At 37.9% G+C, this 15,557-nt stretch overlaps 1 protein-coding gene across 2 annotated transcripts; it reads right to left on the bottom strand.

Moving 5' to 3' along the window:
• Positions 1-2,780: 2,780 nt before the first annotated feature.
• RGS18 (regulator of G protein signaling 18) lies at positions 2,781-12,878 on the bottom strand. Of its 2 annotated transcripts, none has more exons than XM_074152252.1 (5): positions 12,568-12,878; positions 11,805-11,906; positions 8,112-8,176; positions 6,880-7,046; positions 2,781-4,396 (listed from the first exon to the last, which is right to left on the bottom strand). In XM_074152252.1, exons 1-5 carry the CDS (start codon positions 12,684-12,686, stop codon positions 4,142-4,144), a joined length of 708 nt encoding a protein of 235 aa, XP_074008353.1. In that variant the 5' UTR covers positions 12,687-12,878; the 3' UTR covers positions 2,781-4,141. The 2 variants fall into 2 exon arrangements, with proteins under 2 accessions (XP_074008353.1, XP_074008354.1); XM_074152253.1 differs by having other exon boundaries at positions 8,112-8,173.
• Between the last annotated feature and the right edge of the window lie 2,679 nt (positions 12,879-15,557).

Below are 15,557 nucleotides of genomic sequence, written 5' to 3'. Positions count from 1 at the left end.
CTCTAAATTGACTTCTATAGGATTATATTTCATGCTAGTTAATTTTAGTTGTTTCACAGAGAGGGCAAAGATAGAGGCTAGACTGTAAATCTTGGTGTCTAGATAAACTCTTGCAAGGAGACTTATGAGGAGGTTACACAAACAGATGCCATTTAGGAATGGAGAGAGAAAAGCTTGGTATAAAAACAGAGGGAGCTTTTATGAGGCCAGCCCTAAATGATCAGAGTACAAAAAAAAGGAAGATGATAACAAGACATTAGCAAGAAAAAAGCAGGAATGGAGGCAAGCTGGGTGGTGATTAGAGGAAATATATTTTTATCTTTGGCACAGAGCAACGCAGGAGCTGGAAGGGCATTTGACTGAGGCATTTGACTAAAATGCAAAAAACAGAGCGGGATGTGGGACAGGCATCTGAGCGAGGCATAAGTTTATGAGCATATGAATCACTGAAGAGAGTAAGATGATTTTATGCAATTTTTTTTTTCAGTTGAGGCCTTTTGACAGTATGCGTGGAAAGGAGAGGGAACTGCATTCAAAGCAGTAGTTAATTAAGGCAGGCAGAGTAGCTGGGGACAAAAAGGAGAGAAAAATGATCTGCCTTTTGTGAGTCGCTTACAAGCTGTAGCATGGAAAAGCATGTAAGTGCCATTTTACCCATTGTCTGCTTTATTAGAAGATGGAAATCTATTTTTTTCTTTGAGATTCTTTATCTTACACTTCATTCCTGTTGTTTCTTGTCAGTTCAAAAATTAATCAAGTTGTCTTTTGCACAGTAACAAATCCCCAAAGCCGAAGAAGATATATGTCTATTTGTATTTCCATCTCCCTCAAGTTAAACAAGAACAGCAGATAATAATTCAGCGTATTTAAAGCCTCCACTTAGACCTAAGTATTGAAACAAGAGACAAACCTTTGTGCTATACAAGTCAGCAGATTATTTCCCTTGTACTTTGGGTCTGGAGACTTCACGTATATAAGGAGTAAAGTGAAGTGTTTATGTAGGGTAAATTATTGTGTTGGTAAGAGGAATATTTTGAGAGCTCTTACTGAATGCTGAATGGCACATAAAAATCTAAAATGCTACTACATAAAATAAATCCTCAATAAAAATACTTGCCTGATAGGTGCTGTATATGTATTATTTGCAGTAGGTCAGGTAAACAAGAGGATTGACATAACTACGGCATTGAGTCTGCCAAAACTAGAGAAGCCCGACTACATTCTCTGGCACTACTCTAAGGTTGATGCTATAAATACATCTGTGCAGGGCTAGCCCTTAGTCTGATCAGTCCTGGAACAGCATCACAGACTTGTTCTAAATCTATGCTTAGTTCACCTCCCAGAATTACAGTATAGCACTAAATAGTAGAGCACTTAGTTTCTCTCACTGAAAGGAGCCTTTTTAGAAAAAAACCTTCGCCAGATAATTATGTCATTTTAGTTTATCTTTGTGCCCTGTGCCTTCCTTTCTCTGAATTTGTCTTGTCTTTCTTCTTACAGTAGTTCCCATGGCATTAGTCTGCTGTAAATTCAGCTACGGTTTATAATTATCTTTGAAAAACATACATGCATAAATAGCAACCAGGAATATCATATTTGTTTGTTTTCATTATAAAACTCATAAGAGGGACTAGCACTGTCAGTACTACAGCCTGATGGTTTTGAGGAAGGCCTCCCTGGAGATAAGCAAAATTTTCCACGTGTCTGTGAAATGAAACAAAGGGCGCCTGCTGACTTACATTTATCATTACAGACAGTTTTGACTAACAACTTCTTATTTTTTTCTGTTAAGAAGAAAAAGTCTTACTCAAGGTGCTATATTTGTCATTTGTTTGGATTTTGCAACAGTATTAAATATACACTTTTTTTTTTTTTTTCATTTATTTCATCTGTGGCAAGAGTAAAGGTGTGGATTCTCAGTTGGTCTGAAGGACAATAATCACACCAGGGGAGAATCTAGCTGCAAATGTATGGATCTTATGCCTGTGTTGCAACAGACCCACTGTTAATGTTCACGAAGGTCTGTTCTCAAATCTGTTCTCTTTCCCTAACAAAGTTAGTCATACAAAGCATAGGAACATACATATGTTAAATATGAGAACTCTGGCATCCAGACATTGTTGGTGACATTAGAGATTCCCTAATCAGAGACGGGATTGTTTCTGGCAGAAATGATTTGTGTTTAAGGGAGAGACAGTCAAAGAGCAAGAGTAAGTGATCTATCTGGAAAAATGTACCAACTTCAGCGATGAAATTGGGTTAGAATGTTGCCTTTCACTGCATTCACTCATTCATGTGACACCTCTGACAAATGATAACAGAAGTGTAAACAGTTCTTAAAAAAAGGAGGCTGACAAGCTCCAAAGCTGCATTTTATATGGATAAAGGTGACTGAAATGCAATATCAACCCTACTAAAAACATTCAATTTATTCCTGAATCACTGCACCCAGGTTCTGACCACTTCTACATCTAGAAATAGAACAGTCCTAGAGTTTTTGGATTCGGGAAAGGTAATGAGGATCATAACCGCCTTACAGTTACAAATGTGTTTCCTGTCTATTCCCCAGGTAAAGCTAAGAGCTTGGAGATGGTTCCCAGGTCATTGCAGTTCAGCAGCGTTCCCCGGTGAGTTCTGGTCTCTGCTTCCTTACAGTAAGACTTCTGATTGAAATGGCAATGATTGCAGCAACGATTACAGTATTAAATTTTAAGTGAAGTGAAGCCTTCATGTTTTACTCATCGATGTACTAGTGATAAAGTGAATCCTGACAACTTTTTAAGTAGATCACTTCAGATTTATTGAAAGTTAGTAAAGCAGACAAGGAAACTCCCTGATCAAGCAGTTCATATGCAGTTCATATATACCCTGAATTAGTAATGAGCATGAAGTCCTACCCTCAAGAACTGTACCTCTTCATTTTGACCACTTACGGAAAGGGGAAGAAAAGGGAGAAAGCTTAAATTCCATGCAAAGCAACTGAATATACAAGTCATAGTTACAACTAAATCCTGCAGTCACGTGCTAAACTGAACCAATGTTTAAGATTTTAAGAATTGCCCTACGCTTCAAGATATGTGTAACCTCAATTCTGAAAGAAAAGGACAGGATAACTGCATATACTGACTATGGAAAGGATATGCCTGACTTTACTATTAAAGAAATTAAAGGGGAGATTTCTCATTCCTCCTCTATAACCATAGAGAGTATATTAATGATCGGTAGAACTGAAGGTTCTGAGTCTTGGACACTACCTGAGTCCAAGAGCTGTTAATTTTCAGATTCTTTTTCAAAATAAAAGGCAGGAAAAAAATCTAGAACAAAGTTTAGTAACAAGTGGCTATACCAAGAATATTTACAAATAAAAGTGAAAACATTATATATATATATATATACATACACATGACCTGATATTTAAGGACACAGATTGTGTTAAAATAGCATTCTTGGCTCTTTGTTGCTGCTCATTTGGTTGCAAAAAATTAGTATTTGATGGCAAAGCTAATCTATACAGTATAACTTAAATACAAAGAACAGACATATGAAATAAGAAAGCAGTACAAAATGTACCCCCCAAAATTAAATAGGTATTCTTATATTCCTCTTAAAATATGCATTAGCTAAATTTTAATTATGCAGTGGCTGTAGTTAAAATCTGTGCAACTTTACATTATACCTAATAATGTTCCCATGTGTTTTGCAGTATGAGAAAATACTAAAAGTACTCTGTGCTTAGTGTAGAAAATATTGCAGAAACATAAATATGTGCAAAGGCCAGGTATATAGATTCTAACTGTGATGAAACTTTGTACTGAGTAATACAGGCCCGGGATACACGGTGGATATTATCAAATGGCATTTTATACAACATTTTTATGCAGGAAACTCAGTTTTTTCCTCCAAATATGGATACAGCTCTTGCTTGAGTTTAAAAAAAATACTGTATGAAAACTTTACATGCTATGTCTTGCCAATAAGTTGCCTACTTCTCTGTAATAAATGAGATTAATTAGCGGCTACAGAACTCTGCTATAAGCGCATGTCACTTTGCTTTCCATTCATTTACACCTGCTAAGGATTTGGATTTTAAGACATGTATGAGTTGCTGCAGTAGCTAGAATTTATGAAGGTTGAGTTTCCGTTACCAAATGGTAAAGTCTGGTCGTACACCCTGGAAATCATTGACAGTAAAAGACCTTGATCGTCTCCTAAGGGTAGGACGACTGGGATTTCTCCCCTTAACCAAATTTAAGTAAGGATCAGATCGTAGGAAGCGCGGGTAGCTGTCTTGCTCCATCAGCCTGTAGACTGTGTTTTGTGCAGCGTCAAAGGTGGTGAGGATGGGCTGCTGAACATTCTGACTTGTGACTTCTTTGGTTTGAAAGTCCAAATTCACCTGGAGAATGAGGAAAATTGTATTTCTTTAATGAACATTCAACCATATCCTGTGTTATTATCCATAGCAATGATACTATACTTTGGTGAAAGTCTTTTCTGATAAGAGGACCTTGAATCCCTGATACAACAGGCTATTAATACCACAGAATTAGTTAGTATGTTCATGTTCAGTAGTGGCTGTCAGAAAGTCTGCACAGATATGTCATTGGTACAATGGAAAACTGGTAAAATAGAAGATAAAGATTGACATTTGACTAAAAGTAACTTTCTCATAGTGATCTTGGCATAGTTGCAGCTGTCAGGCTTTGCAACACCAGGCTAATACAGAACTCCCTCCATTCCCATTTTGGATTCACATAGAACTTTGTGTCATTAGAATATGTTAGTGAATATTCAAAATTTCTGGTTTCTGTGTATAGTTTTGGTAGTAGGAAGGTGAGAAAACTCTAATAATTAAAATATAAACATTATTTTAGTGGGTTTCTGGAGGCTTTAGATGGGAAAAGCATATCAAAACGATCATTTATTCCATGTACCATGGCATTCACCCTGGGAAGATTTCATTAGTATGATAATTTTATTAAAGTGTCAGGGACCGATTTAAGCATGCTATTTTGAAAAATAAGATAGAATGTATGTAAAAAAAAAAAAATTGTTGATCCAGCCAAAAAGTGACTTCTATAATATGTTTTTTTTTTTCCCGCACTGAGATACATCTGTCATTTCCATAAAGCTAGGCAGAATAAATAGTGTAGAACTAAGAACTGTAGAGCAATTAGTGATGATAAAATGGTCCATTCATCAAACCTAACATTTTATGATCCTATTGAACTGTATGCTCAGAAAGTTGTGTGTAAAAGAGCTCTGCTGGACAGGAAGTTAGCCAGAGAGAAGATGCAAGTTCCGGAGCTGCATGGTCTGAAATGAGATGCTGTTGGCTGGTCTCAGCTGCTCCGTTGAACCCAAGGAAGGAAGTTTCACCAAAGCCAACTGGTTAAGGTGAACAGCAGCACCCACACTACGTTCACCAAATCAAAAGTATGACAGATAAAGAAATCGCTGTGTTAGTCAAAGTATGACTTCCACACCCTGTCCCCTGCCCAGCTTTCCTCCTGCTCATCTTGTCGCTTACGTCAATCTCACAAGCGTTGACAGTATCAACACTTGGTGCCCTACCATAACTGCTTATAGATCGATCAATTGGCAATGACAAGTTCTACCTCAAACAACTCAAAGAATTTCTTTTTAAGTAAGGTCCACCCCAAAGACATGCAGCAGGGAAAGAAATAAAAAGGGACATAAGTCTTTCAAAGTGGACATTTCGCAGGAAAAAAGCAAAACTGAATCTTAAATAGAATCTCTGGGAATTACAGGTGGAAATTGTACCATTTTGCAATCCTTCTCTTAAAATGAGAATTACAGCTTTTTCATCCTTGTTGCAGGGAAGTAGCAGTTAGTGTTTAACTTTTGCTATTCTGACAAGGAAAAAAATAAAAAGAGTACAGGGGAAAAGGAGCATTGATAAGTGACATATTTGATCTGCTCAAGCCTGGTAGAATTACAGGAAATTGTAAGTCCAAAAGACCTATTGAAGAGGCTGATTGTGATTTCAGCGAGAGTTCATCTCCCAACCTGTTCATCTCCTTCCTAGACCAGGCAAAAAATATTCCTTTTGCTCATTTATGAATCTTTTATAACACACTTCAGTAACACAAAGAAATTGTAAATATGAAAAATTTTTGCACTATTACAGTAATATAAAAAGGCCTTAGTGTTGGGGAGGATTGATATATCAACGTATTTTTGTGTATGTGCTGACAGTGACATACCAAGCATATGCAATTAGAGCTGGGGGGTGGAAGTAGGGGGAATCAATCAAGAAAAGTCCGTGCTTAAAACATAATTATTATTTTTAAGGATATGTTTAATTTAACAGTTTCTTTTAGTCTCTTTTAGTCTTTTGGCTTATTTAAAATAAAAGCTTCTCAATCTCAGTTATGTAATCATTTAATAGATAATTACTGGCTTAAGAGAAAGGGAGAATAAATCTACTGTTCTGGAAGTAGCTTTAAATAAAGGCAGATAATGCTAGCTGATATGTCTCACTGCAGCTTTAACATTTAACATCACTATTTTTTCTTAAATATACCCTGTGTATGTGTGTGTGTGTATATATCTCCTGGCTTTACAGACCACTAGGAATCTCTCATTCCTATGATATAATATTTAAACTCATTCTCTACACTAAGAAGCTAACACGGAGGGCTGATTGAAAGGAGTATGAAGGACAGGGAGAATAATCTATGCAGTTGCTTCCAGATTTCCTTCCAGAGCTTTGACATTTAAGATACAGCCTTCTTACGTCAGTGACTACATGATTAACTGTTGCTCCTGCTCCTGGGCACGCACTTCTTAAAAGCAGATTTCATCAGATGCAACTGTGTCAAGTACTGTGTACAATGAATAACTTTTTTACTGTACCTCTTTTGGAGCGTCTTTCTGTATGAATGTTTCATAAATGGTCTTAGCTTTTGGCAAAAGTTCATGTGCAGTTTTGCTTTTCTTGTAATCCTCACAAGCTATCCAGAACTCGATGTTCTCCTCACTGAACTCAGTCTTCAGAAATTTTGTAAAGGCATCCAATCCAGCTACAGAAGGGAATGTTGAATTTCATTAAAAAAACACATCTTTATCAGAGAGCTACACTCTCACAGAGTCTGTGCAAGGTAACAAAATAGGTTGTTTTCCTTTTGTATTACAGCACATTATAAATAATTATTTAAAATACATAAAGGTTTTTGAAGAAATGTAGTTCATTATGATCCTGAGTGCTGTAACTCCCATTAGAGAATTCTCAGCATCTGTAGAAGTCCACTACCAAGATCTCGTGAATTTAGAAATAGAAGCAATCAAAACATGTGGATGTATGTAGAAGTGAGACTTTATTCCAGCTGAGTATCAGTTTAGGTTGACTGAAACACTATTTTAAACTTTGCTCATAAGCAGATTGTTCTCCAGTAACAACTTAAAATTAATGGCTTTTAGCCATTAGCTTTACAATCTGCTTTACCTATTGTTATTACGCTGAAGATACTCTCTTTCCCAAGTATGCTTAATCTGTGGAAGTAATGCAATCATATTGAGGTCAGCTGTTCAAGGAACGGATTTGAAAAGCACACGGTGTCCAGCACTGTGGCTGGATGCTGGATCACACGTGTGTTCCTCCAAAATGGAAGGAGGGACATCTGTGCATTTGATACTTAGGTAAGCAACAGGCCCTCTCAAATGATGGCCAGCTTTGATCCTATCACTGGTTTAGAAACCAGCTCTATCAGAAGTGACAAAGTCTTTTCTTAGGTACATAAAACATGTTTTCGTTTTTAAGGTTTAGTCTTGCAGTCAGGAATATTTGAGCAATATTCAAATGAAATTCTACTGTTTTTTGAAGGAACTCTTTCCTGTCTGTTATATTACTTTGTTTAATAAAATATGGAACTTAAAAGTTATTTTGAACTAGTTTCAGTAGCTGACAGTATGCTATAGCCTAAGCATGTGAGGAGAGCAGAAACACATGCTGCTATGAATGACCCATCATACCTAGTTTAGGTAACTGCCAGGTCTGTTCAAGTGCACAACTGGATTTTTAAATTTTCCATCATTTTTCGTCAATTTTCCATCCCAACAGTCTGCACAGAGAGGAAAAAAATACTAACCTTTCTCAGAAAGCAGTTTGTCAAAAGATTCTCCCCATTTCACTGCTTCTTCAGGAGACACGCTGCTTAAGAAACAGAAAGTGGTTTTGAAGAATTGTGCATATTGTGTAGTTATGAAGTTGTTGTAACATATGTTGTTGTAAGATATACAACATATACAACATTACATGTTGTAGCAGCTGTTGTAACATAATGTTACCGTTATTGCTGTTACTGCTCAGGACTGTTTCACAAAGACTTTGATTAAATCACATTACTAAAGGAGCTCGTTCTCTTAGGCACTCCAGAAACATTTGATTCAATTTTTTTCTGACATTTTTCCTGCAGAGCTGTAGTTTTTTCCCCTGTTTTAAAAAACCATCAGATCACAGATTTTTCTCTTCAGTGTTCGTGTTGCTCTACTAATCTTTAAGGGAACTGAGATCATGCAGTATGGTAAAACTCATAAGGGAACCAGGTCAGTCACCTATTTAAACTTTAAAAATACTCTTGCAGAGATGTGGTTTTGAATGCACTCAGTTTGAAGCTGTGTTACCACAGTCTGTTTTTAATGAAATACAGGAAATTCTATAGCCTGAAGACAAAGTTGTAGCAATATGGTTTAGGTGATAGTCTTATAGGGTGATAGCACACGTAGACCGGTTTGTTTACCACAAACATATTTCAAATGTCATGTTCTTCTGAAACACACTGCTCCATTTATAAAATTCCACGTATTCTTCATCATATATGTCAAGTTGCACGTATTCTACTTTGATTTCAAATATTCTGTCCTAGAGAATAACGCGGAAAGGAAGAAAGAACACCCTACTTCAGTTACGCAAATAGAATTTTGAAGAAACTCTTTTTTGGTTTTGTATAGATAACCCTGAACACACACCTGAGCAGTACTTTAATTTTTAGTAGACCAGAACTGGGGTAGGCCCAGAGATGAACTGTATCATGCTACGACTAGGACTTAAGTTCCAAGCCTGAAGGTGAAGTCAATTTTTATCAGCTGCTTTATCAATATTAACGTTTAGAAACATTTTCATTCGAGGGCAAAGCCCAGTATATGGAAAGTATCAATAAGCAACCTGTCCAGGGTTAGTTGGTTAGAACAACTTCTTATGGTCTGAACACTTCTTGAATATGATTCCCCTTTCCTCACGGGGGCTTGCTGTTCTGTTGCCTGATTCACACAGTTTGAGTTCCCTTGGTAAAATCTGTACGCACATGTTTAGGTGAAAGGAAATTCCAATCACTTTGGGAAGGAACTTAAGCCAGTAATGATCTTGGGTTTGCACAAAACTAAAAGGAGGATTTTAATTTTTTTTTTTATAGGTGTCATATTTCTCCTAGCTGAAGTCGTTGCTTATAAGAATGAAATTTTTCACTAGGGAGAGACAAACAGCTCTTGCAAGGGAAAAATGTTGGAGAACTGAAATTCAAGAAATGAACGTAGGCAGTAAAGTAGGTGAGTCCTGGAGTCAGGGAAAATGAGACCTCAATCCTATACAGAGTTTTTTAGTTATGAGAAGTACAAAAAGTGCAGTTCTCTGAACTGTGTGGACTTGTAAGTCTGGGAACAGTGGGTTCCCATAGCTAGAGAAATTAATTTGCTCATAGTGAAAGATAAACCCTGATGGCTTCAGGCAACATACGCAGACCACAACTGCACAGAACGCTGCACAGGCTCTCTGCTGGGTTTGGAAACTCCTAGTGTGAATTTCTAATTTTCCTTCAGAAACTGCATCAACCCGGTAGCCTCATAGATCCCCAAGACCTGGCTGCAGCAATGAGTAGCTGCAATAATAGACAGAAACCAAGATTTGTTCAGCTTTGCCACTTTCTAAAGGTGAGAAGAAACTAGTTAACAGGTGATAGGCATTTTCACTAGCACCACACTGTCCATCTGCATTACTTGATTAAATTCTGTTTCTACTTACGTTAGTTAATAGCCCTGTGAAGACTGGAAACCATAAAAACTAAGTAAATCACTTAAATAATAAACCCCAAACTATTACCTCACTTTATTATTTGAAAAAGTATATTTGCTTTTTTCTTTTATTTCCCCATTTTCTACATATAATAATAATCTACATATCTCTCTATATAATCTATATATAGGGAAAGATCATCAATAATCTACCAGTTTCTCTTTATACAATAAGAACAGCAGAATCCCCATTAGTCAAGCACCTGGCTGAGAGTAACGTGGTAAAAGGCAGTTGGCTGAGCAAGGAAGTGATGGTCTGGTGGAAGAGGGAAATTCTTCAGAGAATTATTTATTACTATTGTATCTTCCTCTGAAAGTGCCTTTTCACAGATGATAAGAATGCATTGATGGCTGTGTACTTTGTATGACATACCCAGGGCTAACCAGCCACCCAATACTGTCTGCATTCAGGTGGCAGGGAGGCTGAGCTTTCTTTTTTTAGATGCAATCTCAGCATACTTTTACATGGCTGGAACCGAGACACAGAAAAGGGGTTTCTCAGCACTGTTTTACCTTTTTTCAATCATTGCAAGGTCTTGCATTTCTGAGAGAACTCTAAAACCATTGAATTAAGACTACAGCCAGCAGGAGAACAAGAAAGAAAGAGAAAAAGTAATGAAACCACCTGTGATTGTGGAGTGGAAAATCTTCCAGATCATAAGTACATCATCCTGTCATTTGGATGGGCATGATATTTGGACGTGTGAGCAACAAATATTGCCTAATTATCCAGATGCATAGCTGCAAATGTTTAGATATCCATTTCCTGGCCACTTTTTCATGGGTTCTAGAAACAGAGTTAGGGCCTTTATGCGATTTTTACCGTGTGTTCACAATTAGTAAGGGCGTGTAGAAGCAGTTCTGGTCAAAGCAGGCATGTTGGTCCCAAAGACAGTAGCTGCTTAAACAAGGTTCATCAAGCTTAACAAGACAAAAGAGCACGGGAAGCACTAAAGTGTTCTGAAGTGATCTGTGATGGAAAGAAAGGGGAAGCAAATTTCCTGGGCTGTGGAGTTGCAGTACTTAACACATTCCTTCTCTTCAGTCAAGACCTACAAATGCTGTTCCTAATATATATCAGTGAGATTTTGGTACCCCACTGAAGTCAGCAACTAAGCTCTTATTGAAAACAACAAAACCAAGATTTCACCCTGCATCTTTATGAGAAAAAGACTAACAGGGACAATATTACAACAGTGTTTAAACATAAGTATCTGAATTCTGGAGATAAGACTGTTCAAGCAATTTCTGCAATTATTGAGGAACTGTGCATTCAGTATTGACATGTATCTGCCATTTGTACATCGCAGAACTCTTTGGAAAATCTGTAAGGCTTTCCAAGGACCTGTATGATTTCCCTGTAAGCAGTAGTTTGTCAGCTACATTTCTGAGTTGATGCTTGCTCAATATAGTCAGTGAACTAATAAAAATGCCATTGGCATGGGTAAAGGTTTAAACGTACCTGTAAGCGTATGGGGACCGGTCTACACTTAGTGGTGTGAAAACACTAGTGGTGAGTTACCATGATGCATACCAGGTAATTCTATAGTGTTTGTACACTTGGGTTAGATTATTAACTTTTAAATTAAATAGATATTGAAAGCATTATTCTCTGCCGAGTCTGAATGCACACACACAAACGCAGGAAACGTTCTGAGTCACACAGGCACTTCCTGAAAGGAATCCCCACCGACTCAGTCTTCTATAATGCTTACCTTGCTGCTTTTGTCAAGTTTCCAGGTTTACCAGGATGATCACCTTCATGGAATTCAGATTTCTGCAGTAGAAGGCTGAGCCTATTTCTCTTCTGCTTAGCTCTACAACAGAATTAGGGTAGCTTTTCAAGGCACCTTGTTGAAAGCGGGTTGGTTTTTTTCTCAAACATTTCCTTTAACTAATATCTCTGCTTTGGTATCATAGATCCCCCTGTGTTCAATTATAGTAATATTGATGTTACTTCTACATATATTTTTCCCATCAATGATTTTTTTCCTTTACACCTTAGCACAAATTTACATATGAAGAACTGGCAAAGAGAAATAGAAATCTTTAGATTTAGATTTAGAAGATTAGGGGTGAAATTTCACATTAGAGAACACAAACAGTTGGCTCAGCATTCTCTACTTTTAATATTTCGCAAAGAAAAAGGAAGTATTGCTTCCTGTCATTTGAAATTTTTAAAAAGAAACTTTCCCGGAACATATTCAGACTTTAAAGAAGCATTTCTCAGAACTTCTTGAAACCTTCCTTTTCTATTTTCTTAGTTTATGATTTGTTTTGGTTTCTGTTCTTAAAAAATAATTCCATGATAATTAATATTTTATGTATACAATTCCTAGACTTGCAGTTCATGAGTTTTCATATATATAAGTCAAAAATGAAACGATCTGTGCCCTAAATTCGTACCCACAAGCTATGTTAGAAGATTCCTCTATGTAAACAGAACACTCAGAATGTCACCGTGACCTTAAAACTTACCCAGGCTTGCTTGCTTTATGTGGCTCTTCTTTAATTGTTGATTTCATGACTTTGTAATAGGATTTATCCTTTGAAGCAGAAATGTTTAGTTGGGGGAATAAAAGAAGTGGGTTCTCCATCTTCCTCTAAAAAAGCTTCCTAGTTTCAGAAAATGTTTCTTTTACTTCCTTACAGCAGCTGCATCTGGCGTAACTGATGTGCTCAGGAGGGCTCTCACATGCTGTATCGGGCTGGGTTGCCCCCAATGGGCTGTTGAGCAGTTTCCAGAGCAGGTAGTGGGAAGAAGGAGGTTCTCCACCTTCACTGCCACTGCAGCTGCACGTACTTGGCGCTTTAAGTAGAGTTCTGGTTTTACAGTCGTCATTTAGGGAAGTGAGATTGCAACTTTGCAAAATGGCTGTTGATCATCCAGACAAACACAGCTCTCAGCAGAGAGCAACTCCTGAGCTTCTGCTTGTGGAACTTGGCATTTTACTAGACTTAGGATGATGCCATTTTTTTCCCCAAAACACCTGGGAGAAGTGTATATAGTTTCCCTAGAATGAATTCTAATGAGAATAATTTTGCATAAAATAACATGCAACATTGTCTTAGGCTCTTAAAAGAACTTTTAACTGACCTTAAACTGCCTTCTACAGCCCCAGGTGCCATATGTTGGACACAACATCAGTTCTATCTACAGTATGCTAACTTGAAACTCAGGGTTTCTCAGAGTCTCCTGCCAGAGCCAGATGAAACTGTGGTTGATCAGATATTTTTTAAATGGAGATTTTAATTTTTGCACCGTATTTCAGAAATAATGACCACCTATTTCTTATTTCAAGTTTGTCCACCTAAAGCTCCTCCTTTATCTTTTATATCTGTGGCTTTATTTTCACTTACCATCTCCCAGGATAGCAAGTCTTTAGTTCAGCATAAAAATTTGTGGGGTTTTTTTTAATTTATTTTGACAGTAAATAACCCAAAATTTCTCATTTCAGTTTGCATAATGTAAAAATGTATTCATATTTTAAGCTGATCAGCACAAATTACCTCTTCACATACAAGCTTGATGTCAAGTAAGACATCAGCAAGAAACAAGTTTCTTGTTCTTAAGCAGAATTTGTGTTGGAGATATTATAGGAACAATACATCTACCAAAGAAACGTCTTTAGTGTTAGCTGAATGAGGGGCTGGAAAAGATTAAAATTATGCAGTGATTAATTGATTAAGAATTAAATAGTCTTCCCTTTTTTAATGCCAATGCCTCATTTTAATTATTCAGGTAAGACACCAAGCCTTGGGTGGAAGACATGGCTCCATCACCTGTCCATAATTTTCTGCGCAGTAAGTTCTGCACAATTACTGCAAGACGGGTAAGTTCTGGTGAGAGTCCCACCACGGCCTTTTCCCTGTGGCTTGCAGAGCTGAGGAGGACAGGACGTACTAATATTCAAAAGAACTAAAAATAACCCACTGTGCTGGGACTCCAAATTCCTGAAACATAACAAAAACCATGTTATCTATTGTGATTTTTTTAAGAGAGGAAAAGATGGAAGAAAACTCATGTGTATTACATGTGTCACACATGTGACGCAAATTTTAAAATCAAACTGAATGGGAAAAATTCAGTGCAAAAATGCCTTTTATGACCCAAGGACCTTTAAGAAGCAGGGTTATGGTTTTAAATTGCATTTTCAGTTTCAGAGTAGGCTTCTATATTACATCCTGCTTATTTTAAACTGGCTTTAACCCCAGCTGTCTTTAATAACATATTCCACCTTTTACCAATAAGTAAATAAATATAAAATGCATAATCTTATTTCCTTTTTCTGCAACAGTGGTAGTCAGGTGAGCATTTTTTTCACCTGTTATGTGTATACAATACTGTTTGTGTTCATCTGCCATATTTTTATTACCTGGTGATTTCAGTTCCTGAAAAATGTTGTTAATTGTAGCCTCAATGGTTCGTATAAGCTGAAGAAAGATCTGTAGCATGAAACATCTCTCAGAAGTGAATTATGGTAGCCTTGCTGCTATACCATATAACTTACAGATGGAAATAGCCAGTTAGTTTCACCTCTGTGCCCAGCAAGATCATGGAGCAGATCCTCCTGGAAACTGTTCTAAGGCATATGAAAAACAAGGAGGTGACTGGTGACAGCCAACATGGCTTCACTAAAGGCAAATCATGCCTGACAAACTTGGTGGCCTTCTACAACAGCGTCACAGCGCTCGTGGATAAGGGAAGAGCAACTGAAATCATCTACCTGGATTTGTGCAAAGCATTTGACACTGTCACACAAAACATCCTTGTTCCTAAATTGGAGAGATGTGGATTTGACAGACGGACCACTTCGTGGATAGGGAGTTGGCTGGATGGTCGCACTCAAAGAGTTGCCATCAATGGCTCCATGTCGAAGTGAAAGCCAGTGATGAGCGGTGTTCCTCAGGGGTCAGCACTGTGACCAGTACTGTTCAACATCTTTGTAGCGACATGGACAGTGGGATTGAGTGCACCTTCAGCAAGTTTGCTGTCAGCCCCAAGCTGTGTGGTGCGATTGACTTACTGGAGGGAAGGGATGCCATCCACAGGGACCTGGACAGGCTTGAGAGGTAGCCCCGTGCAAACCTTATGAAGTTCAACAAGGCCAAGTGCAAGGTCCTTCATGTGGGCTGGGGCAATCCCAAGAATGAACACAGGCTGAGTGGAGAATGGATTGAGAGCAGCAATGGATTGAAATTGGGGGTGTTGGTGGATGAGACGCTCAACATGAGCTGACAATGTGCATTTGCAGCCCAGAAAGCCAACTGCATCCTGGGCTGCATCAAAAGAAGTGTGGCCAGCAGGTCAAGGGAGTTGATTCTGCCCCTCTACCCCACTTGGGTGAGACCCCACCAGGAGTACTGTGTCCAGCTTTAGGGTCCTCAGCACAGGAAGGACATGGACTGGTTGGAGCGAGTCCAGAGGAGGGCCACAAAGATGATCAGACGGTTGGAGCACCTGTGCT

The sequence above is a fragment of the Numenius arquata genome, chromosome 8 (genome assembly GCF_964106895.1).
Source record: "Numenius arquata chromosome 8, bNumArq3.hap1.1, whole genome shotgun sequence".
NCBI classification, from domain to species: domain Eukaryota; kingdom Metazoa; phylum Chordata; class Aves; order Charadriiformes; family Scolopacidae; genus Numenius; species Numenius arquata.
This window is presented reverse-complemented; position numbering and strand designations above follow the sequence as displayed.

Bases quoted from the DNA above. Each gene is read 5' to 3' on its own strand.
- RGS18 (XM_074152252.1), bottom strand. From the start codon at position 12,686: ATGGAGAACCCACTTCTTTTATTCCCCCAACTAAACATTTCTGCTTCA. The intron at 11,907-12,567 runs GTAAGTTTTAAG...ATTCTGTTGTAG, and splicing joins CATAAAGCAAGCAAGCCTGG to AGCTAAGCAGAAGAGAAATA. The intron at 4,397-6,879 runs GTACAGTAAAAA...CTCATTCTCCAG, and splicing joins AGAAAGACGCTCCAAAAGAG to GTGAATTTGGACTTTCAAAC.